The sequence below is a fragment of the Trachemys scripta genome, chromosome 2 (assembly GCF_013100865.1).
Source record: "Trachemys scripta elegans isolate TJP31775 chromosome 2, CAS_Tse_1.0, whole genome shotgun sequence".
Classification (NCBI taxonomy): Eukaryota; Metazoa; Chordata; order Testudines; family Emydidae; genus Trachemys; species Trachemys scripta.
The window spans coordinates 112623826-112650953 of NC_048299.1; the positions used below are offsets into that span (position 1 = coordinate 112623826).

Here is a 27128-nt window from a genome sequence, read left to right on the forward strand (position 1 = left end):
CCTCCCTCCAACACAGCCCACAGGGTTTTAGCATCTCTTGCCTCCAGCATGTCTAGCAACATATTCTAACTCCCTTCTTCCCCATGCTCTTTAGGAATGCCCCCCAATGCAAAATTCCTCTTTTGTCCTTCAACCTGCCCTCTTCCTCAAAAGTAATTATCCTCTCCCACAGATCCACTGCTGCTGCCACGACTCCTGTCTCTGTGTGTCTCCTGGATATTGCAGCCACTGGGTTGCTTGCTCGCCCTCCCCTTGTGAAGATTCTATGGCTCCAGCTTTCTGTCTCGCTATCATTTCCCCTTCCGAAAATGGCAGTAGCTCAGAAGCTGCTTTGCTTCTTGCCTCCTTTCACCTGCTGGAATAAAGCTATTGAACATATTTTCACTTTGTAATCAAATACAGTAATTAATTTAACAGTTGAGGACCACAAACACAAGCCTCAAGGATCACATGTTAAACACCTGGAAGTAACTGCTTTTCATTGTACCAAGGCCATGCAGATTGGTGCGTGACATAGGGTGGGAAATTGAAAAGCACTCAGGATTGGCCTAATTGCTTCTGTTGACTAATTCAATAGGCATTTTACCACTGACCTTAATGGAATCAGAATTAGGCCAACATGCAGTGATTTTGAAAATTTCTGCTCTTTAAGTAGTGCGTCATAATTTTCCTAATTTATTGACTTCTGTTAAGCTGATTTGTTCAATGTGTTGGAGCTGAAGAAATACTGAAAAAGCTTAGTGCAGTATGCATTTTATGGCATAAGATATTTTGGTTCTTTTATTTTTAATAGATACATGGCTCCTGAAGTCCTAGATGATTCCATAAATATGAAACATTTTGAGTCATTCAAGCGAGCCGACATCTATGCGATGGGATTAGTGTTCTGGGAAATAGCACGGCGATGTTCAATTGGTGGTACGTGACAATCCTAAATGGAGCATATTAAATTATAAGTTTTTGTACTGATTGTTTGAAGACTCTGAACAGTTTTGCATACCTATTTTCCACAATCACTTTGTTATACTACATAATTTAGCATACTTTCCATGGTTTATACTTAGTTTTTAAAACCATTTTATCTTTTGCTTCAGTCAACTAGTGTCAAATAATGAGCACCTCTCAAGTTTCTTAACGAGGGCTTATCTGTAAATGATATATGGCTAAACCTGGAGTAAGTAAAAGAAACTCCTCTTGAAATTGAGAGCCACCCCTCCTTATACCAGAGCAGAATTTGTCCCAAAAGTCATATAAAAAAGGGCAAAATTGGTGCCCTTGACAGTGTGGCACTGACTGCACTGGTAAGGATATGTGCAGGTAATGTTCAGATACCTAGTTTAAAATGCAATTTTTCTGACACAGATCATCTCGGGAAGAGACAGAAGTGTTTTTATAGTTGTAAAAGGCACTGGTGAGATCTCCTCTGGAACACTGTGAGCAGCTCTGGTCTCCCATCTTTAAGGAAGATAAATTCAAACTGTAACAGGTGCAGAGAGAGGCTACTAGGAAGATTAGATGAATGGAGAAACCTGCCATATGAGAGGAGACTTGACTTAAGCTTGGCTAATAAAATGAAAGCTGAGGGAAGATAGGATTGCTTTATATAAAAACATTAGAGGGATAAACACCGGGGAGAGAGAGGGAGAGGGCTTATTTCAGTTACAGGCCAATGTTGGCATAAGAACGAATGGATATAAAGTGGCCCTCAACAAATTTTAGGCTTGAAATTAGACTAGAGTTTCTAACCATCAGAGGAATGGAGTTCTGGAACAGTCTCCCACGGGGAGTCGTGGGGGCAAAAAATCTAACTTGTTTCAAGACTGAGCTTGATAAATTTATGGAGGGGATGGTATCATGAGATTGGCCATATGCCAGTTTAAGCAATCTGCTGTTCCCAAATATCTCCAGCAGCTGCGGATGGGACCCTAAATGGGGAGAGCTCTGAGTTACTACAGAGAGTTCTCTTCCAGGTGGCTGGCTGGTGGGTCTTGTCCATATGCTCAGGGTCTAACTGTCATTTTCCTCCAGGTCAGATTGACCAAGACCCTGGGGTAGGGGGGATTCTGATTTCCTCTGCAGCATGGGGCACGTGTCACTTGCTAGTTTGAACTAGCATAAATGTGGATTCTCTAACTTGAAATCTTCAATCCAATTTTGAGGACTTCAGTAACTCAGCCAGAGGTTCGCAAAAAGAACAGGAGTACTTGTGGCACCTTAGAGACTAACAAATTTATTAGAGCATAAGCTTTCGTGGACTACAGCCCACTGGACAGTCCACGAAAGCTTATGCTCTAATAAATTTGTTAGTCTCTAAGGTGCCACAAGTACTCCTGTTCTTTTTGCGGATACAGACTAACACGGCTGCTACTCTGAAATCAGCCAGAGGTTATGAGCCTATTGCAGGAGTAGGTGAGGTTCTGTGACCTGCGATGTGCAGGAGGGTCTGACTAGATGATTTTGATGGTCCCTTCTGGCCTTAAAGTCTAGGAGTCTATCAGTAATGGGAAGTGTACATCTGCTCTTCCTCACACAGTACTAAGACTTATTCCTAAGTATTTAAAGTGCAATATGGAAAACTCTCCCAATATTGGAGCGTGATTATAGTTGCTCTTGTATTGGGATTCACATTTTCAGTTTAAGCCTAGAACAGCATCAGTCATGCTCTTTAAAGAATCACTTTTCAAATAAAACTTTAAAATAGAAGCAAAGAAAATGGGCAAAGATACTTGCAATGGAATTTGCATTTTGTTCACGTTGTCCCATGTAAATTGCAACCTGTATTATTATTTGTTCGTTTTGTGATTCCCTTATTTGTAAGTAGATGTGGTAATATACAGAATGAAAAGATCGGATCAAATTAAGCTGTTTTTAAAAGCTTTTATTAATATCTTTAATTTGTTTCATTGCTGATGAAACAACCAATTTCTCTTCAAATTCAGGAAGACACAATTTCCACAAGTCTGTAAACATTTTACGAAAAAGTTACAAAGCACTAAATTAAGGCAGTTGTGTGAGCTTGGTCAATCACTTCATTGGTAAAATTGGATAATATTTATTTCCTTTGTAAAGAGATTTTAAATCTGCCGATTAAAAGTACTGTATAAAATAAGTTCTGAATTATATCAGCCCAAAAAAACAAAACCCTTGAGAATGAGTTAACAAAAAAATCTGTAATTGTGATGTTAAACAAAAAGAAATGCTAAATACTTCAATCAAAACTACAGGAATACATGAAGACTACCAGTTACCATACTATGACCTAGTCCCTTCAGATCCTTCAGTTGAAGAAATGAGGAAAGTTGTTTGTGAGCAGAAGCTGAGACCCAATATTCCAAACAGATGGCAAAGTTGTGAGGTGAGTATTACTAAACGTGCAAAAAACTAAAATAATTCAAGAAAACTGCAGCTTTTAAAGTATTTAAATCAGTTTTTTGTCTTGATTTTTGTAGAATGGAGATTCATATGTGCCTCTGAGAGAACTTTAGTGGCTTTGTGATAATTATGAATTTATTATATGATACTGGTCAGTGGATGTGGTTATGCACAAAAATTTAAAACTCTCTTACCAAGGCTGGCTAGTTTGACAAAAGAATTCTCAGAGCCCTTCACGTGAACAGTGGCTAAAGTTACTTGTCCATGAAATTAATGTGTGACTGCATATGACACACAAAGAAAATTATCCAGGAAACCTCACTGCAGATCAACAAATGTATTTCATTACTTCTAATTAAAAATATAAGAAACTGAATAACACATGTTTCAGAGGACAGTTTTTATCTACAATTGCAGGACCATGTAAATGTCTGGCAAATTACCAGAATATTAACCAAGGAGTGAAAATAATCTGTGCTGATTGTACTTCAAGGTATAAAACGCCAAATATGATATAATGGAAATCATTCATTTCCATTCTCTGGATCTCTTTTGTTACAATGTCCTAATGTAGACAGATTCACAACAGTGACATGGTGGCAAAAATGCAGGGAAGAAACACTAGAGCCTTCTGTACACTAAGGCCATTTCTACACTATGGGGATTATAGTGGTATAGCTAAGGCCCTATAATGTAGATCCAGCCTGTCACAGTGGAAGGAATTTCTCTATTGCTGTAGGAACACTGCCTCCCCAAGCGACGGTAGCTAAATTGATAGAAGCATTCTTTCGTTGACCTAAGTGGAACTACACTGGGGATGAGGTCAGCATAAGTATTGCACTAGGGTGTGGATTTTTCACATCCCATAGTGCCATAGCTTTGTCGACCTGGTCTACACTTAAAATTTAGGTCTTAGTAGGATAAAGTGAATGAAGGGCAATTTACATCTGAATGAGATTATCTATGTCAGTTTAATGTGCTCTAACGTTACACCTTTAGTTAATTCATCTTAATTTTCCTGAGTATGCCTGTGTAGACAAGCCCAAAGTTTGAGGGTATTTAGCTAATCTGGGGGTTCTCAAACTGGGGGTTGGGACCTCTCAGGGGGTCATGAGGTTATTACGGGGGGGGGGTTGCAAGCTGTCAACCTCCACCCCAAACCCCACTTTGTTCCAGCATTTATAATAGTGTTAAATATCTAAAAAAGTGTTTTTAATTTATAAGGGGGGGGGTTGCACTCGGACGCTTGCTATGTGAAAGGGGTCACCAGTAAAAAAAAAAAAAAGTTTGAGAGCCATTGAGCTAACCCCATTCATCTCAGTAGGTGTTGAGTGACATTAATTTAAAATGTCAAGCCTTCCTGGATGCTTAAAGCCTCCTTGTCTCCTACTCAACTGTCGAACATTTACTTAGTGCTGATGCAAAAGTCTGATATTAAACCAATTATTTTAAGTGGCCTCAAATTTTAAATTCAGCATACTACAAATTAAATTACACAAGATATTATACTGATTGGAGTAAACTGAGATTGGCATGGAGGGGTAAAAAGCTTAGAAGCAATACCATGTTTTTTTTAAGTCTGCTACTTAGATCTGTGTAATCTAAGTGTATCACTTTTACAAAAGATTATTTTCCAGACTATATTTTAAAGCTCTAGCTTGAGTACTCTACCTCCTACAGTTCAAAACCATTCTTATGTTCTTACTCATAATTTAATAGCCATATTTAGGGTTACCAGATAGCAACTGTGAAAAAACGGGACAGTGGGTGGGGGGTAATAGGCGCTTATATAAGAAAAAGGCCCCAAAACCAGGACTGTCCCTTTAAAAATGGGACATCTGGTCATCCTAGCCATATGGATCAGACTAATGGTCCATCTAGCCCCAGTATTGTCTTCCAACAATGGTCAAGGCTAGATGCTTCAAAGAAAGAACAGAACAAGGCAATTACCAAGTAATCAATCCCCTGTTGTCCAGTCCCAGCTTCTGGCAGTCAGAAGTTTTAGGGACACCCAGAGTATGGGGTTGTGTTCCTGACCATCTGGGCTAATAGGTCCATCAATGGCTATCTTCCATGAATTTATCTTTTGAATCTATTATTATTTTGGCCTTCCACTCGCAACAAGTTCACAGGTTGACTGTGCATTGTATGAAGTACTGTACTTCCTTATGTTGGTTTTAAACCTGCTGCCCATTAATTTTGTTGAGTGATTCCCTAGTTCTTGTGTTATGTGAAGGGATAAATAAAACTTTCTCCACACCATTCATGATTTTGTACATCTCTATTGTATCTCCCCTTATGCCGCTTTTTTTTAATTTTTTTTTTTCCCTAAGATGAAAGGTCCCAGTCTCTCTCAATCTTTCCCCATATGCAGGGCTTTGGAGCTGTGCTCCGGCTCCGCTCCAGCTCCAGGCAAAAACCTGCTGCTCCACGCTCCAGCTCTGGGCTCTGCTCCAAAGCCCTGCTCATATGGAAGCTGTTCCATACCCCTGATCATTTTTGTTGTCTTTCTCTGTACCTTTTGCAATTCTAATATATCTGTTTTGAGATGGGGCATCCAGAATGGTACATAGCGCTGAAGGTGTGGGTGTACCATGGAGTTATCTAATGCCATTACGATATTTTCTGTCTAGTAATACAGACACTGAGCGTAACCACATTTGCCTCCTTTGTAGACTGGCATAGAAAGTAGACCTGTAGCAAGAGATATTTAGGTGAGATGTTATTAAAAAATTTCCAAGTATAAGGGTAGCTAAGCTCTGGAATGAGTTTCCAATGCAGGCCGTGGAATTCCCATCTTTGGAGGCTTTTAAGACAGGTTGGATAAACACCGGTCAGGGATGGACTAGGGTTACTTGGTTCTGCTGCAGCACAGGGAGCTGGACTTGGTGACTTCTTGAGGTCCCTTCAAGCTCTTTATTTCTATGTATTCTCCACTCCCCCATGCCCTCTAGAATATATTGGTTGTAAAGCTAGAATATCTAGGATTCTTCAAGATTAGTTGTGTATACACATTCCACTTCAGGTGTGTGCATTCAAGTGGGAGACTTTTTTTGGTCAGCAGTACCCATTGGGGCAGCACATGTGCTCTGAGTGTCCTCATGCCTTCAACTGAGGACACAAAGGGCGGAACTGTCCTGATCCCACCTCAGTTCTTTCTCACTGCTTGTGGCTATTAGTTGGAGGCTATGGTTGGAGGCATGAGGGACACTCAGGGTGCATGTGCTGCCCCGATAGTTACCACTGACCAAAAGTCTCTGGCTTGAGTGCACTGGGTTCATGCACACATAAAGTAGAATGTGTGTGCAACACATCTCAAAGAACCATAGTGACTGTACAGGTAAGTAATCATTTCTTACTTGAGTGGGATCTTTCTATGTTTTGTATTTCTGGGCCATCTAGCACCTTGGTGCCATGGCATTCTGACTTAAATAACACACTGGGAACAATGATTCAGGAGTTTTTGTACTACTTGGGAATAAGGATTATCGCCGTCTTTCCATTGGACCAGCATTTTTTTTTTAGTACTGCAGTTTCAGCCCTTTACAGACGTTCATTTTCTGGTGTCATAGGTCTTGGCTAAGGTTCAAATTTATATATGACTTTATAACATTACTGTTTTTATAGAACTTAACTCTATAAGGGGATGATAGTTTAATTTTATTCAGTTTTGATCTCAAAAAATGGGTGACTTTCTTTGAAAGGATAAAATGTCTGCAGTAGTTCTTGAACATTGTTAAACAAAGAGCATGAATAACTTCCCCCTTGAGTTGAATTATGGAGTATTCTGAAGCCATGCAGACTTCTCCTAAATTGATAACTTAAAGAAGGTATTAATTATTCTTTCAATAGCATGCAACACAATATATTCCCACATGACAGTTCTAGGTAACATATGAATGTTTTTCTCTTGAGTTTTTTCAACTGGAGGCACAAAACACCAGAAGTACATATCTAATACAGAACTTGAGAGAACAATTCCCAGGCAAGCTCATTTTTCATAAATATTTTATTATTCTGCACATGAGCCTAATAAGTGTACTGAAATGAGTGTTACAATTCACCTCAGAACTTTTTAGAGACCTTTTATTTTTCTTAAACAAAATGAGAATCTGGATTTCCCACCACAACACGCTTTTTTGCATATCACAGAAGCACCAATGACAAAAATTTCAGAAATGTGAATTCTAAGAGTCTAAGGCACAATAAGGATGATTATTCAGGGATAGAGAAATGTATAGACTTTGTTCCTTTCTTTTCTTTTTTTTATTTTTTTACAGGCATTACGAGTAATGGCCAAAATTATGCGTGAATGTTGGTATGCCAATGGAGCAGCCAGGCTAACAGCTTTACGCATTAAGAAAACATTATCACAGCTCAGCCAACAGGAGGGCATAAAAATGTAATCCTGGATTTACTACTGAAGAGCGCTTTAAAGATCCATAGCTGAATCTGGGTGGCATGTTCAGAAGGTTAATAGCTCTACCTCACTGAGGGAACAGAAGGATATTGCTGCCTTTTGATACTTTATAGGAACATCAGTTGTTAGCCCCGGGATTTCTGTGAACATGGTAAACACTTGTGTTTGGGTCTTTTTTGTGCACTATGAACACCTCTTTCCCAGGACAATTACAAAACATTGTGTAGTCTAGCTTTATTTTTCTTAACATGTAACTCTATTTTAAAAGTTGATTACTGGTCTTAACTTTTCATTAACTGTGCTGAAGACATGAAGATCATTAAGGTTTTGGAGCTGGTTCACTACATTGTATACAGTGCATTGAGGGTTCTTAAGTGATTTTATTTGAGGTTGGTACAACTGAGTATTCTGAACCACTGCAAACTTTTTCTTTGATTCAGGTTTTGAATGTATTATTGCAGTATAACTTTCTAGCTATTAAGCTTACATCTATTGACACCTACCTTGATTTACAAAAATGACCTCATTCACTTGTGGGGAACATAATTTATGCAACTATATTTTGTATACTGTTACTGTGCTTTCACTTATTCAGAACATTGCATTGCCTTCAAAATAGATTGTACTATACCAGTAAGTGCCACTTCTGAGGCCTGGTCTATACTACCCGCCTGAATCGGCGGGTAGAAATCGACCTCTCGGGGATCGATTTATCGCGTTCCGTCGGGACGCGACAATCGATCCCCGAATCGGCGCTCTAACTCCACCAGCGGAGGTGGTAGTAAGCGCCGCCGACAAAAAGCGGCAGAAGTCGATTTTGCCGCCGTCCTCACAACGGGGTAAGTCGGCTGTAATACGTCGAATTCAGCTACGCTATTCACGTAGCTGAATTTGCGTATCTTAAATCGACTCCCCGCTGTAGTGTAGATGTACCCTAAGTCTTTATAATGCAAATCAATAGGAACATAGAAAGTTTATGGTACTTGTGGTTTCAAAACAGAGTTCAAAAATGGAATTATTCCTTTGCTTAATGACATAATTAACTCTCTATTTGGCATGTAGCTGCATCATTCTTGGAATAACTTTTTTACCAAGATCTGATTCTTAAACCACTGTATGAATTTAAATGGTATGCAAGTTAGTTAATTCAGTGTTATGTTCTAGAACTGTGCATCACATGTAATAAGTTCTAATTATTATATCTAATAAGAATTGTTTTAAATGAATTGGCACTCTTAAAATGTTTGTCATACTCTTATCTAAGGCCTGGTCTACACTAGCAAGAGGACTAAAGGTTTTTAAGATAAAAGGAAAGAAGTTTTACTCTTTGAAGTCATTTGTGAGAGATTTACTTTTCAGTTCCTCAAAGTCTTTCCTTTTTCTTCTCGAACAGTATTATTTGCAAAGACAAGAATTAACTTTATCTATAATTAGAGATGATTAACTGTAATATTTGGGCTTGTTTTATTAGGAACTTAAAAGCTGCTCTCAAATTATACATGCATATACTGTGTGTATGTAACATACACACAGTGGTGAGCTGCAAGACTTTGGGTACACACACCAGAAGGTTCTGGTGCCCTTGTTAGAACTACAAGAGCAAAGATAGTTTGTGTTGTCATTAGAACCCTGAAAAAAATATGCACAGATTTACTCAATCTTCCAATCTCCAACAGGTATATCTTTTCACAGGATTTTAACAAACTTTTAAGATACAGATTGTATCACTACCCGTCTGAATGTCTCTTAAAATTGTTAAACGCATGGGAGGTGAGGGGGAAATCAGGAGAATAATCTTTGTCCTGAAACTAAGTTTTTAACCAAATATCTGCTTGGGTAGCAGGCATTTGCCTAATATTGACTTTACTAATGCACAAAAAAAAAAATGGATTGCTATATGCACAACATTTCTCACACACCCTAAGTCATCTCTCAGTCACACTCACACACCTTAATCGTACACCACACACTGCAATTTTAACTCTGTTCCCCTTTAAACCTTCGTATGCCTGCTTAGGGAATTTTTCACCAGTAGAAGTAGCTATGTGGAGAAAAGGTAATTTGGAGAAGGGATTTTAGAATTGCATGTAAAGTTGTGTTGCTTGCTCTGTGATATATGCTAGCTCTGTAGTAACAGTAAGGTATGTTGTGTCTGTGAGTGAAGGAGAAGAGGATATGTACTATTAGATGGCAAAAGGTTTAATTGCCTTGCTTTCTGAGGTGTCTGCTATGAATTGTGCAATGTATAGCAACCCTAACTGCTTTCGTTTTTTGTTTCTTGGTATTGTAATGCTTAACTGGGGGTAAAGTGTAAATAAAATGCGGATTGTAGACCTCCTTGTGTGGGGATAGAAGTGCAACTGATGACTGAATATTTTATCAGCTGCTGAGCGCGAACCCCCTTTTTCTGCTATAGGATAAAGTCTGGCAGAAAAGTGAAGTTCCTGATGGAGAATGATTGATTGGATCTGAGCACACACAGATTTGAAGTTTGCATATGCCTGCCCCATCCAACCAATCAGACTGGCATGTCCTCAGCCCCATCAATCAAATTTGTGTAAACTTGGCCATAATCAGTCAGTGAGGTTTGTATGCATAATCAGTCGTGTCTATGTGGACTTGGACTCATCAATCAAGTTTAGGTGCACGGCACATCAACCTCCAGTTATAACAGGAACAGATAAAAATAACCCTAAATACAATATTTAAAAAACAAACTATCCATTGCATCAGATCTATTCAGTATCCACCTCTTTAGCCGTTTTTTTGTAGATACGTGATATATTTTTAAGAGATTGGTCAACAATAACAAAGTAGGACTACCATGGGAAAAACTAGAGCCCGAACCAAATTTCAAAGACTTCCCATTTAAAAAATTTCAGACGAAACCAAGTAAAAATTTGCATAGTTCTTACACCCTCTGAATTTTCTAACCCTGGGTGATATTTCACACTGTTTGGCTACCTATTTTAGAGAGAGAGGTATTTGTCACATTTTAGATGCAAAGCTAACTATGGAGTACCCACCAGGTGTGTCCACAACTTTGTATTCTGTATTTTGGGATTTGATAGTTTGGGATAGGTGATTTTAGGGTTTATTTTTCGTGAAACCGTATTTTATCTGACCTTTACAATAGCTGTGAAATCGATACATTTCACAGCTGTGATTTTAGAAAATATTACACACTTCTGTGTTATAAAAAATACAGTACTGTCAAGCTAAAAGAACTAGAGCCAGATACACAGGATTGCAGCAGGCAATTTGCTCCAGTCAGCTGCACACTGAGATATTTAGATAACATTGTCTTCCCCATCTACTAACCATAGCTTTCTTTTGAAAGCTGCATTTTTTTCTAAATTTGTCCTCTGAATTTTTCAACACTTTGTAGTGGAAATTTGCAAAAAGAAGGTGGATTGATATATTGTCCAATTTTAATGAAGATTATTTTGAGGACAAACGTGAATGATATCATAAAATGCACAACAGAAAAATTGTGAATAAGCCTGTACGTACCTTGGGTTCAGATGACATCACAAATAGTTTAAGCTTTGTTCTTGTGTTTTTCCATTATACAGTCTGAACGCCTTTATTGAATGGATGTGTCTGGATATTACATGCAGCTTTTTATGTTACCTGTGTAAAAATCATATATATGCGCACATTAATATTTTTTAAACTGAGCTTGTAAATCACCAGATTTGCTCTGGGACATCCAGGGGGACCAAAATATTTTAGCATTCAAAATATTAATTTTATATCATCTCAAGGGTATACCAAAACAATTTGATATAAGAAATACTGATGCAAATGTTTATTGTAAATATACATACACTATACATTCATTTCTTCAAGGTTCATGCATTTATTAAATTGGCATATTAGTAGCACTAAAGCCTCACTTCAGATTACAGACGTGGCCAGACAGCTACGGACAAACATAAGGAGGATTGTTGGAAACAGACTGGTACTGAAAAGACTGAAAAGTCCCACTTGGGATACTGGAATTCTTCAGGGACCCTCCAACCTTGAAAGCTGGAATTCTGGGACATTTTAGAAGCTGTCTGTTCAGCACTCGCACTCTTTCTCCCCAAAATTTAACTACTTTCACTTGTAATCCTAATGCGGACTTTGTATATAGGGATAATGACATTGGGATTGACTCTGTGAGGACTTTAAGCTATCAAATGAAGTAAGAGGCTATTTTTTTATTTTATTTTTTTTACAAAATAATTGTGAGTTGAGTGCCATGAAATCTTCTCTTTAGTTAGCTCCTTGTTTATATTGTGCCATTGAAATGATTACGAGGGTGTTGAAATTATTATACATGTAAAAGAAAAGCTTCAATGTCAGTTGCTTTAAACTTAAGTTACCTCTTAAAAGACCAAGGTACATTTACCTCATTGTGTATATAATGTTTAATATTTTTCACAACATTCTCCAAGTTTGCAATTACATGTTTCTAGAAAATATGGGTATTGCTAAATTTACAACTTCAGTGGTACTAACTGTACTGTTTCTCATGCTCAAAATATGCACTCTTTATTTTCTGTATTGTATTTCTGTAAGTTTGTTGCTGCTTTGTCAATGTAGCATCTGCCCTTCAGAGCTGTGTAGAATAATGCTTTGTATAAATTCTGCATTTTCGGTGGTAAACTTGAGAATCCTGTACAGATGAGTTTCTTTTTTTTTTTTTAAGCCTTACAAACTTGTGCATTTTCCCTTACATTTCTGAAAATTATGTATTGTATTGGTAGAGTATACAGTACAATGGATTGTAAATAGGAAAGTAGAAGAGTGATGCTTATGTTAAGTGCTAACACTACAGTAGAAAGTTTAAAGCAATGAAAATAAATTACTTTTTTCAAAGTAGATAAGTGAGCTGTGTCTTGTCTTTTGGAGAAAAAGTGGAAACATTATGTAACTATAATAGTTACAGAGAGCAGGCTGCTCTGATCTACTATGGCCACTCTATACCCGGTAAGTGGTGTAAAATGGGGAGGTAGTTGATGGAGAATTCCCCTTCTGTAGGGGAAATCTCTGCTGGTATAATAGTGGCAGAGGTGGCTTGCAAATGCTTGTGCCAACCACTCTACACCATGGCATAAAGGGAATGAGCGGGTTCCTGAACCTCCACCAGCATAACTGATCTTAAGTACCTTATATCAGTGATAAAAGTTAGAGTATGCCCCCTGCTGCTCTGTCTGCTGCAGATGAATGACTGAATGGAATGCTGCCACTCTCCACTATGTCCAAGAAATAGTGAGGAAATTGGCCAGGCTGTTAGCTCACTGTAGTAGATCTACCAAACTCAAAAGTGAAATGGACTGCTTGGCTTACTGCAAGCACTACAAATAGGAATTAAACTTTTCTTCCCTGGGAAGCAAATAAGTATTACATACACTAGTTCCCAAACTGTAATTCTAATTAACTTAATTGAGGATGTTTGAATGGATTGTTGCTTTACAAAACCCATTTTATAAACAAATATTCCATCTTGGAGAGAGAGAACATAGGTGCAACCACAGGAGAAAAGCTTGGGCGAGGGAGAATTTTATTCAGAATACATGGCAAAACACTAGGAGGCTGGATAGCCAACTAAGTATGCCTTTAGGTCTCCACCTCCACAGCCAATTAATCCATTCTACTCCATAATTTTTTCCCCATCCCAATTTTATAACTAAGAACTTCTTACATTCCTGCCTCTCAGCTGTGAAATTTCTCACACTTTCTTAAAATCAAACTACTACCCAAACTCAAGTAATCTCTCTTGTCAGGATGGAAACATGGTTGTCATACTGGATCACACCCAAATCATCTAGTTTAGAATCCTGACAAGGGCAAGAACCAGATACTTCAGAGGAAGGCATAGCCTGGAGTCGGCAGATGTAGGATAATCTCCCTCTTGCAGAGGTCTCATCCTGATCTTTAGAAATTTGCTTATCCCCTGAAGCACAAGGTTTAATATTGCTTCTAAACTTTCCTAATTTTAACAATTCATATTCTTGATCAATATAAATATCCAATCCCTTTCCTGAATATTGTTAGGTTCTTTGAGTAGCGTCCCTTTTGGTGCTCCACTTCAGCTGTGCATGTACCTCTTGAGCCTTCGGTCACAGATTTTTTTTTCATTAGCAGTGTCCATTCAGCTCACACATGCATCCTCTACATCCTCATGCTGCACACTGAGGTTTTATAAGGCTGCACAGGCAGGCTGCCCTCAGTTCCTTGTCAACTGTCTTGGATGGCTGATTTCCAGCAATTTCAGGACCTCAGAATGGGTGACAATACTCTTCAAATACCTCTTGAAGAGCTCAAGGATTTACAACACAAGTTGCTTGACATTTTACAATCAGCAACACCATCCAGAGTTGCATTACCTATTAACGGCCCCCCAAAGACTGTTTGGCAAACACCTGCTATGGTTCTGCTAGCTTGCAAACAGGCAGATAAAAAATACTATGTTCCCTCCAATAACTCTGAATTATTTTTCTCCCACCTATCACCTAATTCTCTAGAGGTAGATGCCATGAACAAACTGGGTAAGCAATGCTATCCAAGTCTACCCCATATGACCATGACCCAAAAGTGCTCGGACTTCTTTGGACAGAAATCCTGCTTACCCACAACCCTGCAATTCCAGCTGGCAAACTATCAAGCAATCAGAATCACAAACTGTCCAGAGATCTCATCCACTTCAATTCTATAGTTTTCTCCTCAACTACTGGCTGATCAAGAGTCCATGGTACAAAGCAGTACTGTCATCTACTTAGATGGACTTTTCCCTTTTCTTGCAATTGGATCTTCAGCTCAGTGTAAGAAAATCCACATTAACCCCTCTACAGCAAATAGACTTTGTAGGGGCATCCTTGAATTCATTGATAGCCAGGGCCTACCTCCCCATTCATAACCTTATTAAATCTGGTAAGTACCATTCTAGGGAGTCCTTATACCTCAGTAAGAAACTGGCTACAGCTCCTGGGTCCTATAGCAGCTTGGCCTTCTATCTAGAGAGAACCAAGCAATTTCAGAAGTCACGTAGACTGTTTGTTTCCATCACAGATAGATCCAAAAGGTCCACTGTCTCCACCCATAGACTGTTGAGGTGGCTCTCAGATTGTATTGTTGCTTGTTATGAAGCTGGTCCTCAAACCTTCCCTCCCTCCCCTGCAGGATGATAACACATACTACCAGGTCACAAGCAATGTCCATGTCATTACTCAAAAACATTCCAGTATCTGAGTAATGTACTGCTACATAGTTTTCAATACATGCATTTTCTAAGCACTATGCCTTGATCCATGCCACTAGATCCAAAGTAGCACTGGGTAACGTAATTCTGTCTTGAGTTCTGAACTCAATTCTGATGCTCCTTCCTCCTGTGGGGATACTGCTTAGGAGTCACCTGAAGTGGAGCATGCACAGAGACACTACTGGAATAAGAAGAAAAGATTACTAACCCAGTGTACTAACTCTGTTTTTTGAGATTTGCCTTCCCGCCCCACCGAATGGGTGCTCCACTACCCACTCTTCCCTTCTGCGTCAGGCTGTTCTCTGTGGGAAGTTTGGATAGACGAGGAAGTGAAGGTGGTTCTCCCACATAGCCCTTATAGCTTTGGTGTGTGGACTGAACAGACATGGCTGACAAATCTCCAATCCAGAGATTTGAGAGGCGCATGCACACCTGAAGTGAAGCAGTTTTTGAGTAAATGTTTTCTTCTTGACCTCAACTTCCTGTGGCAATGTGTTCCACAGCTTAATCACACATTGTGTGAAAAAGTATTTCCTTTGACATTCCCACCTTTTAATTGAATGTCCTTGTCTTTTAATAGAAGAAAGATCTTCCCCATCTGCTCTCCATTGACTTTTATATACTGCTATCATGTCCCTATTTGACCCCTTTCTAAGGTAAATGACCTCAGTCTTCCTTCATGAGTTTTTCCAGGCACTTGATCATTCTCATCACTCTTCTCTGAACCCCTTCCCCTGCCATTCTGAAGTATCCTTTTTGACTGAGGGTAACCATTATCACACATAGTATTCTAGACAGGCTACACCATTCGTTGTTGTATGGCATAATATTACAGTATAAAGATTGCCCAACGCTTCCCATTATAAGACTTAACTTTGGCAAACTCCAACCATTTGGGTTGAAGTTTTCTATGCTGGATGTGTCTGCCTCAGGCTTTATTTTTATATTTTAATTTCAGCTGAAATGGTTCAGCAATTGCTGAACACGAAGCGAGGGAAAAAAATCTGGTGCCCTTTACATTGAAGCTCTAGCATCCCCTTTTTGAAGTTTGCACATGGTCAGAGATTTACTAATATTTAACTTAATTCTCTTCAGATTTGGTCCATGCTGGACATGATCCTGCCCAGGTCTTGAGGGTGCTGAGCAGGGTGGTGTTCTAGTGACTGCATGTATCCATTCCACTTCAGGTGTGCGTGTCCATGGCACCAATGTTGGAAATTTTTCCCTTAGTGATACCCATCAGGGCAGCGCATGTGCCCTCTGCTGCCTTGTGCTGCTGCACAATGATATAAAGGGTGGAGCTGCCCACAACCTCCTCGGTTCCTTCTTACCCATGGTCAGTAGTCAGAGCATACTGGCTTGCTTCTACAAGTGCTTTTCTCCCATTTCAAAGAAATTGTTTATCTTGGCATTTGGTTTTGTAGTTTTATAGTGTAGTTTAGTGGATCTGTTGGTTCCCACTTGATCTGGGTACTGACACCCTCTACTGAGGTATGCCTCAGTCTCCAAGCTTTATACCTCCATCCATGCTGGTAAGTGACCCTCATTCTCAGTGTTTAAAGTGCCTCAGCAAGGGTCACATCTGGAACAGGTGCCAGATCTGCTGGGATTTGAAGCCCTAAACCAGAAAAGACAGAGATGAGACTTCATCACCATCTCATGGAGGCTGCCCTGTACCTGCCTCTGGAACCTGTCTGCTTGGAGTGGGTACCAAGCATATCTACATCTGTAAGGAATGCTCATCCAGACATTGCTGAGTCTTGGCGCTGCTCTCTTCTCCAGGGCCAATAAAGAAACACCAGCTCGGTGCTTCAAAGGACTTGTATTATATAAGAGAGAGGTCCCTGGCACCATTGACCAGCAAGCATGCTGGGAAACAAGGTAGAATGTCCTCGGAGAAGAGGCACTCCCAGGTGCTGATAGCTGATGCTATTGAGACTAACTGACTGACTGCTCTGGAGTACAGTCCACAGTACTGACCCCTTTGATGTAGCAGCAGCAGACCCTCTTGATACCGACAATACCGGAGGCATACACTGCAGTGCAAGATCTACTGTGACTTTTGACACCAGATTCTCTGGCGGCACAGGAGTCTACTCGTCTGGTACCAGTGGATAAGCAGCTTGTGAGGATTGTTCATCTCTGGTTACCTGGGTCTACTCCAGTCCATCCAGCATCTTCTTGGCCAGTACCATCAAGAGGCAAGCCCAGCATGCTCTCCCCTGAGCCTACATCTCCAGAGGCACACTGGCAGACCTCGGCATCAAGTGATTTGGCACCTCCCTGATAGGGAGACAAAGGCTCACCTTCGGAGCCAGAAGTAGGCTCTTCTGCCCCTCGCTCTTGGGACTGAAAGCATTGTTCACCTTCACTAAGAGGGCTACATTTCTGGTACACAACAGAGGGTCCACACTGGTCCAGAGACTCAAATCTCTGGTAGAGGTTGGGGTTCCATGCCCTACCTATGGTCTTACTAGAACCCATGAGGATTTCCTCCTGCCTCTAGATCCTCCTCCCTCCAGATCCTCAGCAAGAGACTTGGGACATTGTTCCTGGTACCAACACAAGACCAAACTCGCTTGCCAGAGTCTCCTGTGGAGAAGGTTCAAGAAGCTACAAATGTATTCCCCTTGCTTGGGATGCAGACTTCAGATAGCTTCTGCAACTTTGACTTAAAGTAATTCCAAGATGCCTCCACATTCAAATCCATGAGTTCCTCAGTCCAGTCCATGTCCCTAACTAATTCCCTTAATTTTTAAAAGTTAGGTCTTTTGAAATCAAGGATCCTTGTTGCAGATCTATTTCTGTTCATCCTGCTGTTAGCCCAAAACAGTTTAACTATGGTCTACACAGATCAGAAGAAGGGCTGGCTGCAGATCCCACCCCCTCCCGCATCTATCATCGGGTGATTTATTAAGACAGAGGCAGAGTAACACACATGTATTTATTATGCCAGTAGTCATTAAACTAGATAAGGACCCCTTCAGACAATAAACAACATAAGCAAGACACACTTGGTTGTTAACAGTTACCAGAGTGTGAAGCTCAGAGACCTTAAACCCTCTTAACCTATGGATGTAAAACAGAGGAAACCACAATGGGTATTACAATACCATATCCTGAAGACAGGGACACAATGACAAAAACTCAGGATACCAACAGGGATAGTGGTGAAAATCAGGGGCACTGGACACCAAACAGGAACTCAGGAACGGGGTATTCTTCTTCCTCTGGACAGGCCCTCTGGGCAGGTCTTCTCCCTTAAGTAGGTCTTCAGTGCTTACCCACACAGTCTCTGCTTGACCTCATAGTCCAGCGCAAGTATGCACTCACTAATGGTGTGTAGCAGTTGAGTGCAAATATGTTAATAGAGACCAAGAATTTAAAGTCCTATGAGTCTTGGTCCCTCTGGGGCTCCTTGCAGCTAGCTGAACTGTGTGGGACACTGGCTACCACCCAGATGGACAGCCCCGAGTGACAGGTGTGCCACTCACTAAATAACCTGCAGTTGGTAGGCAGATTATGGCTGTCACATGACTCTAACTGCCCTGACCTTTCCCCTCCTTGATTTGAAAAAGGCTGAAAGGGCACTAAATCATCTGAGGAGAAGGGTATCCAAGATGGAGGCTTAGCCGTCCTTTTACTAATCCTAAGTGGACATTTCATAAAACAGGTCAAAAACAGATTTTTACCCAACACTGCCATTTAGTTTAAACTGAATTAACTCATGATCACATGAACCAAGGTTCTTCTTTGAGTGATTGCTCCTATGTATTCCACAGTAGGTGCGCAGGTCTGGGCCTAGTGGTGAACGAGCCAAAGTCCATGTTAGTACCAGTTCAGCTCATACACTTCATAGGGGCTCTGCTAGACTCCCTAGAGGCCACAGCCTCTCTTCCCCGGGACAGGTTTGAGACCTCATAGCCCCGGATTGGGCCTGCCAGCATTGGTACGGGACCCTTCCGCAACTGTTAGCGGCCCCCCTGTGGAGGCTGCTGCTCCGCCCGGTTCTCCTCTCCCAGGAGAGGGGATGCCTTCTCCATCCCAACCTGGCTGCACTTCACTTGACAGCATGGTTGCTCCATGGTTAAATGAGGAGTAGGAAAGGTGTTCGTAGGATGTCAGACGAATTCTGCTGGAGAGCAGAAAGCTGTCTACACGACGGACGTACCTGGCCAAATGGTTTAGGTTTTCCAGGTGGGTGGGGGAGCGGGGCACCTCCCCGTCATCCGCATCCCTCCAACTTATTCTAGATCATCTCCTGTCCCTTAGGATCCAAGGTCTTACTCCGGCCTCCGTCAGAGTACATTTAGTGGCCATTTTAGCCTTTCACCCTCCGGTGCAGGGTCACTCAGTTTTTTTCCCATGAGATGACCTCCCGCTTTTTAAAGGGACTAGACCATACATTTCTGTACACCAGGGCCCAGGTCCCACAATGGGATCTGAACCTAGTGCTATCCCACCTCACGGGTCCTCCCTTTGAGCCCTTGGCCATGTGTTTTTGGCCCCCCCTGTCCTGGAAAGTGGCATTCTTGGTGGCTATCACCTTGGCCCATTGGATCTTGGCGCTTAGGGCCTTGATCTCGGAAACCCCATATACAGTCTTCCATAGGGATAAGGTCTAGCTTCGCCCACACCCTGCATTTCTCCCCAAGGTGGTCTCCGCCTTCCATACGGATCAGGACATTTTCCTACCGGTACTCTGTCCTAAGCCCCATTCCTCCAACGAGGAATGCCGCCTACACACGCTAGACATACGTAGGGCGCTGGCCTTTTACCTGGACCGGACTAGGCCGTTCAGGAAATCCTCGCAACTGTTCGTTACGTCGGCTGAGCATATGAGAGGGCAACCAGTCTCCACCCAGTGCCTTTCCCGCTGGATCACCTTGTGCATACGCACATATTAGGACTTGGCAGGGGTTCCCCCACCACCTATTGTAAAGGCGCATTTTACGAGAACGCAGGCTTCGTCGGACGCCTATGTAGCCCACGTCCCTATCCAGGACATATGTAGGGCTGCCACATGGTCCTCTGTCCACACTTTTTCCTCGCACTATGCGATCATCTCCCAAGCATGGGATGACGCGGGGTTTGGTAGGGTGGTACTCCGTCCCACTAACCTTTAAACTCCTACCCACCTCCATCAGATATAGCTTGGCGTCACCTACTGTGGAATACACAGCAGCAATCACTCGAAAAAGAAAGGACAGTTACCTGTTCTGTAACTGGCGTTTTTTGAGATGTGTTGCTCCTGTCTATTCCACATCCCGCCCTCCTTCCCCTCTGTTGGAGTTGTCTGGCAAGAAGGAACCAAGGGTGGGGGGAGTGCGCAGCTCCCCTTATAACGTGGTTTAGAGGCGCCACTCCAGGGGTTGCAGCGGTGCTCCCCTCCTACGGGTACTGTTAAGGGAAAAACTTCCGGCACCAGTGCACGTGGCGAGCACACACACCTACTGTGGAATAGACAGGAGCAACACATCCTGAAGAATGCCAGTTACGGAACAGGTAACTGTCTTTTGTCCTCTCCAACTACTTCTTCTATGAGGTCTTCACTACTCACCAATATCATATCTAAAATGGCATCATCTCTTGTTGGTTCAACAACTATTTAGTGAAGAAATCTGTCAGCTATCACCTCCATGAAAATCTCGACCCTACTATTATTAGTAGTACTTGTCCTCCAATCTATATCTGGGAAATTAAAGTGTCCTATAATCACACAATTCCCTGTAGTATTTATTTCATTAAAAACATTAAAGACGTCTTTATCCATATCCAAATTGGATCCTGGTGGTCTGTAGAACTAGCTATAACAGAAACAGGGCCGCCCTCCCTTCTGGGAGGGACCTTCAGGCAGTTGCTGAGGGAGAGATCCTTCCTTCCCTCAGGATCTGCAAGGTAGAGGTTCTTCCTCTTGCCTGGTCTGCTCACAAGTCCTCATCCAGTCTGTGCATCCCCTGCAGGTGTGTTGGGGTGGGGCTGGCTGAGGCCAGAGCAGCTCCTTAACCCCTTGTTCCCCAGTGTGGGGTTTGTATTCCCCATCACAAGTCCAAATGGGGGAAGGGGGGGATTTGAAGATACAGATTTCCCTACTAGCAGGCCTGAGGGCTGTTTTTGCAAGGGGAGCTTATTGTTATCTTGGGTACGCGATCTAATGCTACAGATGCATACTTTGAGTAGCAAATTCTTATCCCATCCAACAGTGACAATGTGAATTTTGAATCCTTTTTTATCCTGGCTTCTCCTTAACTCCTTGGAAGGCAGCTTTAAATGATGCTCCATGCAGCAGGCATTCTTTTGCCCTGTGTGGTCCTGGCTTTTCTATTGCTTGATTTGGGAGGAGGGTTGGTGAGAATCCACTCTGCTGCCTGCAAAAGGCTGCATTCTAATCCAAAAGTGTGTTAATTTGGGTCCTGATTTCCTTCAATTCCTGGAACGTGATGTTTGGAAGTTTTTCATGGAGCATGAAACAAAGTCAGAGTCAGTATTGGTAAATGTCTCCAAAACAGGACTTCAGCCTTCCCTGCATCAGCCAGATCCAGCCTCTTAATTTCTTTTTTCAGAGTAGCAGCCGTGTTAGTCTGTATCCGCAAAAAGAACAGGAGTACTTGTGGCACCTTAGAGACTAACAAATTTATTAGAGCATAAGCTCTCGTGGACTACAGCCCACTTCTTCGGATGCATATAGAATGGAACATATATTGAGGAGATATATATATACACACATACAGAGAGCATAAACAGGTGGGAGTTGTCTTACCAACTCTGAGAGGTCAATTAATTAAGAGAAAAAAAACTTTTGAAGTGATAATCAAGCTAGCCCAGTACAGACAGTTAAGAAGTGTGAGAATACTTACAAGGGGAGATAGATTCAATGTTTGTAATGGCTCAGCCATTCCCAGTCCTTATTCAAACCGGAGTTGATTGTGTCTAGTTTGCATATCAATTCTAGCTCAGCAGTCTCTCTTTGGAGTCTGTTTTTGAAGTTTTTCTGTTGTAATATAGCCACCCGCAGGTCTGTCACTGAATGACCAGACAGGTTAAAGTGTTCTCCCACTGGTTTTTGAGTATTTTGATTCCTGATGTCAGATTTGTGTCCATTAATTCTTTTGCGTAGAGACTGTCCGGTTTGGCCAATGTACATGGCAGAGGGGCATTGCTGGCACATGATGGCATATATCACATTGGTAGATGTGCAGGTGAACGATGGGAGAACACTTTAACCTGTCTGGTCATTCAATGACAGACCTGCGGGTGGCTATATTACAACAGAAAAACTTCAAAAACAGACTCCAACGAGAGACTGCTGAGCTGGAATTGATATGCAAACTAGACACAATCAACTCAGGATTGAATAAGGACTGGGAATGGCTGAGCCATTACAAACATTGAATCTATCTCCCCTTGTAAGTATTCTCACACTTCTTAACTGTCTGTACTGGGCTAGCTTGATTATCACTTCAAAAGTTTTTTTTCTCTTAATTAATTGACCTCTCAGAGTTGGTAAGACAACTCCCACCTGTTTATGCTCTCTGTATGTGTGTGTATATATATCTCCTCAATATATGTTCCATTCTATATGCATCCGAAGAAGTGGGCTGTAGTCCACGAAAGCTTATGCTCTAATAAATTTGTTAGTCTCTAAGGTGCCACAAGTACTCCTGTTCTTCTTAATTTCTTTTGTGCTGTTTTAAAATAAAATGAGTGTTACTGACACACCTTGTAGTCGGGCGGACTGCCCCACTCCCTGAGAGTGGGGGCTGCGGCAGGCCAGTGGGCCTGCGCAGCCGGGCAGCCAATTAGAGAAGAGCAAATTGGGAGCCAATCAGGGCCTGGCTCAGCCCTATAAAACGACTGCTCAGGAAGGTAGCAGTCAGTCTGTCATAGAAGGGGGTGTGGATGGTCTGAGGGGCACTGCCGGAGGGCAGTGGTCCTGAAGAGGACGCCTCGAGCTGGAGAGCGACGTGGACTCAGACACCAACCAAGGGCGAGACAACGGGCGGCACACCATCAGAAGAGGGCACTCCACTGGACTGAGCTAATTCCTGGAAGTCACCAGCAGGAGGCGCCGGGTGCTAAGTCCCAACCCTGTCACACATCTACACCGGGTGTGCATGTGTGAATCTTCCAAGGACAGAAGGTGAGATGGAGTGTACACAAGAATTTATGAAAGAGTGATATAGAAGCATGTCACAATGTTGCAATTCATGGCTTTGTGAACAGACAGAAAGCAAAGTGGGGGATTCTTTCTCCCCCCCCTCCCATGGCAATACAATGAATATAGCCTCTGTTTCATTCCATTGGAAGACACTTCCACACCTGCTGGGCCAAGCCTGCTGCCTGGGACTGCGGGTGCTACAAGTGACCAACAGTGGGCCAGAAGGAGGAGGACCATGCAGGAGCTTTTGGAGACAGGCAAGGAGGAGCAAAAAACACCTTGCTTTCAAAAGAGCCAAGGAGGAGAGGGACACGGTCCATAAACAGATTCTGCTCCACAGGTTCCTGGATGAAGAGAGGAGGAGCAGGAGGCAGGACCGATTGCTCAGTGAGAGAATTCTGGATATGTGGGCCAGCTATATGGTTCATCCAGCTCACGTCACAATGCCATCACCAGTGCATGTGCCAACTGCAATGTCTGCAGGTGCACAGGTCCATGTAGACATGACAGTGGAATGGTATTCCTGGTTCTGGTTCACAATGGTTGGAGGGTGGAGTTTGTGGCAGGGGCAGTGAGCAAAATAGCAGATGGGGTTTCTGTTCCAAGCTATTGACAGTTGTGTGTCTGAGAAAAAGATCCTCTAACCCCGTCCAAGAGATGTACCCGTCTCCAAGAGTAGTGAGGTGGCAGAGCACATAACGATTTATGCCATATACTGCACCTTTTCCAGTCAGCCCTGAACTCTCCAATTCCCTGATGAATGTTCTTCTGACACTTAATAGCTTGTATATTTTCGCTGTAACGATTATTCAGAGGCTCAGCTAAATCGGCCAGGTCCCGCTCCCACCTGGTGCCTCACTTTTCCCCTCGCTGAAGTGGGGAGAATTCTGACCCATATTCAGAAAGTGTTTGATCCTCTGCTCTTGCTTCCCAAGTCCCTGCCCTCCTTCACTCCTTGCCACACCCCAGCCTCTGCCCTATTCTCCAAATGTCCATGCCCATGTTAGTGCCTGTCTCACCCCTCAACTGCAAGATCTCATACACAGTCTCCTTCCAGCAAGCTGAAGCTGCCCCTGGGTTTGGAGCTGGAATCGCATGTCCTGAGAGCTTCCCTTGAATGGTGAATTCACCGTGGGCATGAGAAAGGACAACAGCCATATGCAGGTGGAACATCAACCTCCACTTCTGTCCCAGGAGCAGGATGGCCTCTGGTCCCTGCTCCCTCGGATAGCTGGAGCTGCTGAGAGAGGGGTTGGCAGAGCATGAGAACAGCCCATGAGATTAAGAAATGGTGGGGAGATCCTCTTCCCTCCATGGGACATTACGTTGTCCCTTGTCATAACTATAAAGGGAAGGGTAATAGCTGTCCTGTGTACAGTACTATAAATCCCTCCTGGCCAGAGACTCCAAAATCCTTTTCCCTGTAAAGGGTTAAGAAGCTCAGGTAACCTGGCTGGCATCTGACCTAAAGGATCAATAAGGGGACAAGATACTTTCAAATCTTGGGGGGGGAAGGTTTTTGTTTGTGTTCTTTGTTTGGGAGTGTGTTCGTTCTCCGGGAATGAGAGGGACCAGACATCAATCCAGGTTCTCCACATCTTTCTAAACAAGCCTCTCCTATTTCAAACTTGTAAGTAAATAGCCAGGCAAGGCGTGTTAGTTTTCCTTTGTTTTTCTCAACTTGTAAATGTACCTTTTACTAGAGTGTTTATCTTTGTTTGCTGTACTTTGAACCTGAGACTAGAGGGGAGTCCTCTGAGCTCTTTAAGTTTGATTACCCTGTAAGGTTAATTTCCATACTGATTTTACAGAGATGATTTTTACCTTTTTCTTTAATTAAAAACCTTCTTTTTAAGAACCTGATTGATTTTTCCTTGTTCAAGATCCAAGGGGTGGATCCTGACTCACCAGGAGTTGGTGGGAGGAAGGAGGGGGGATGGTTAATTTCTCCCTGTTGTAGATCCCAAAGGGGGTTGGAACTGATTCACCAGGAGTTGGTGGGAGGAAGGAGGGGAATGGTTAATTTCCCCTTGTTTTAAATCCAAGGGGTTGGATTTGTTTTCACCAGGGATTTGGTGAAGGTTTTTCAAGGTTTCCCAGGGAGGGAATCCATTGAAAATGGTGGCAGCCGAACCAGAGCTAAGCTGGTAATTAAGCTTAGAAGTTTTTATGCAGGCCCCTACATTTGTACCCTAAAGTTCAAGTGGGGATCTCAGTCCTGACATCCCTCCTTAGCAATCCTTTCTTTCCGCAGGCTGTGCTTTGGTTCCCGGACTCAGCCAGGAAGCCCAGCTCCCATCCCTAGAAGCTTGTCTGTTCCATACCCTGCTGTGCACCAGGCCCTCTGCAGAGAGCTGCCCTGGGCAAGGATAGAAGAACCAGCTGTCACCCTGGCCGGTGTAGTCCCAGGTTCCATAACCCTGACCCATGATCTCCCTCCACTGGCAGGCTCTGAGCAACGCCTGCCCAGAGAACATGGATGACGTGCTCTAGATCCTGCTGACAGCAGCCCGCAGGACACACAAACTCCAGTACATGTTAGAGGTGAGCAAAGGGGGGAGGGGCAGCAGAGGTTTTACCTTAGCCCTGGGGACTCCTAGAAATGGGAGACTGGAAAATCCATGTTTCCATTGTATCCTTCCAAATATGTATTTGTGATACAAACTCACTGGGTGACCTTGGAGTTAACTCACTTTCTCTTTAGGGCATCAGACTTCTCCACTATCAAATCTACCCTGGGGAAGAAGGACATAAGCCCCGACAATCACCTTCAGTCTAGGTGTCTGGCCCTGGGAGCCTAAATCAATTGGACTATCTGCCCCATCACCTAAACTTCCCTGTCTTTCCCTCCCAGGGCCTTGTCCTAAGTGCTCAGCTTGGCCCCTTCCCGGCTTGTCTCTGACCTTCAAAGGACTATCCAAGCCGCTGCCAAGCCTGCTCCCCTTGGGGTCTCTCTCCTGGCTGAGCACAGGCTGCCCTTATATCTCTCAGCTGGCCTGGGTCCTAGTCTCATGCTGCTTCTTGTCACTTATTCCTTTCACCCTAGGGAGCTGCATAACCTGGACTAGGTTCAGTTGAGCTCCAACCGCTTTAATGGCCATCTCACCCTGGGACAGGCTGAAACTGGAAACCTGTGGGCTAACAGTAACTGTTTGCTCTCAAAGATGTTGAAGACACAACGGAAGAGGAAATCCTTTGCCCTGGATTTAAATTATTCCAACTGAAAGTGAATGAGAGAAAATAAGTCCAGAGTTAGCTTCCTAGCAGCAGAAAATGCAGATTGATAGATGTTAAGGTCAGAAAGGACCGTTCTGTTCATCTAGTCCAGGGGTAGGCAACCTATGGCACACGTGCCGATTTTTGATGGCATGTGGCAGCGGGCTCAGTGGCTCAGCCCATTGCCTCTCTGGGGTTCCTGCTGCTACCCCGTTGCCAGCCAGGGTCCCGGCCACCGGCCCCACTCAGCGCCCGCTGCGGGCCTGGGGACCCCCAGGGAATCCCAGGCTGGCAGCGGGCTGAGCAGGCCGGCGGCTGAGACCCCAACTGGCAGGAGCCGGCGGCCAGAACCCCGAAGTGGCAGTGGGCTGAGCTGCTCAGCTCACTGCTGGCCTGGGGTTCCATTCACTCAGGCGGCGGCGGGCTGAGCAGGGCCGGCGGTGGACTGAGTGGCTCAGCCTGCTGCCAATCTGACCGGTCAGGGCCATGACTCCTGCTGGGAATTAGGGATGGGCTCCTGGGGCCGCTGCTGTCGACCCAACAAGCCCCAGAGCCACCCTGCCCAGCTCCCCTCCTGGGCTGGGTCCCGCCTGCCAGCCTATCCTGGGCCAGCTCCACTGGGGCCGGCTGCTGCCTCTCCTGCCTCGGTGCCTGCGCTGGTAGCGGGTTTCCTCCACCAGAAGGCTGGGCACTTCCACCTCCTGGCCTGGCCA

At 43.2% G+C, this 27128-nt stretch overlaps 2 protein-coding genes across 2 annotated transcripts in view; both read left to right on the forward strand.

Moving 5' to 3' along the window:
• TGFBR1 (transforming growth factor beta receptor 1) overlaps window positions 1-8082 on the forward strand; it is a 63161-nt gene extending 55079 nt beyond the window's left edge. Inside the window, exons 7-9 of the mRNA XM_034761432.1 lie at window positions 794-918; window positions 3225-3355; window positions 7653-8082. Coding sequence (XP_034617323.1) covers window positions 794-918; window positions 3225-3355; window positions 7653-7778 — 382 coding nt within the window. The 3' untranslated portion in view covers window positions 7779-8082. The remainder of the gene's footprint in view (window positions 1-793; window positions 919-3224; window positions 3356-7652) is intronic.
• The window catches only part of RECK (reversion inducing cysteine rich protein with kazal motifs), a gene marked incomplete in the record, with an annotated part of 268496 nt that overhangs the window by 55595 nt on the left and 185773 nt on the right, over window positions 1-27128 (forward strand).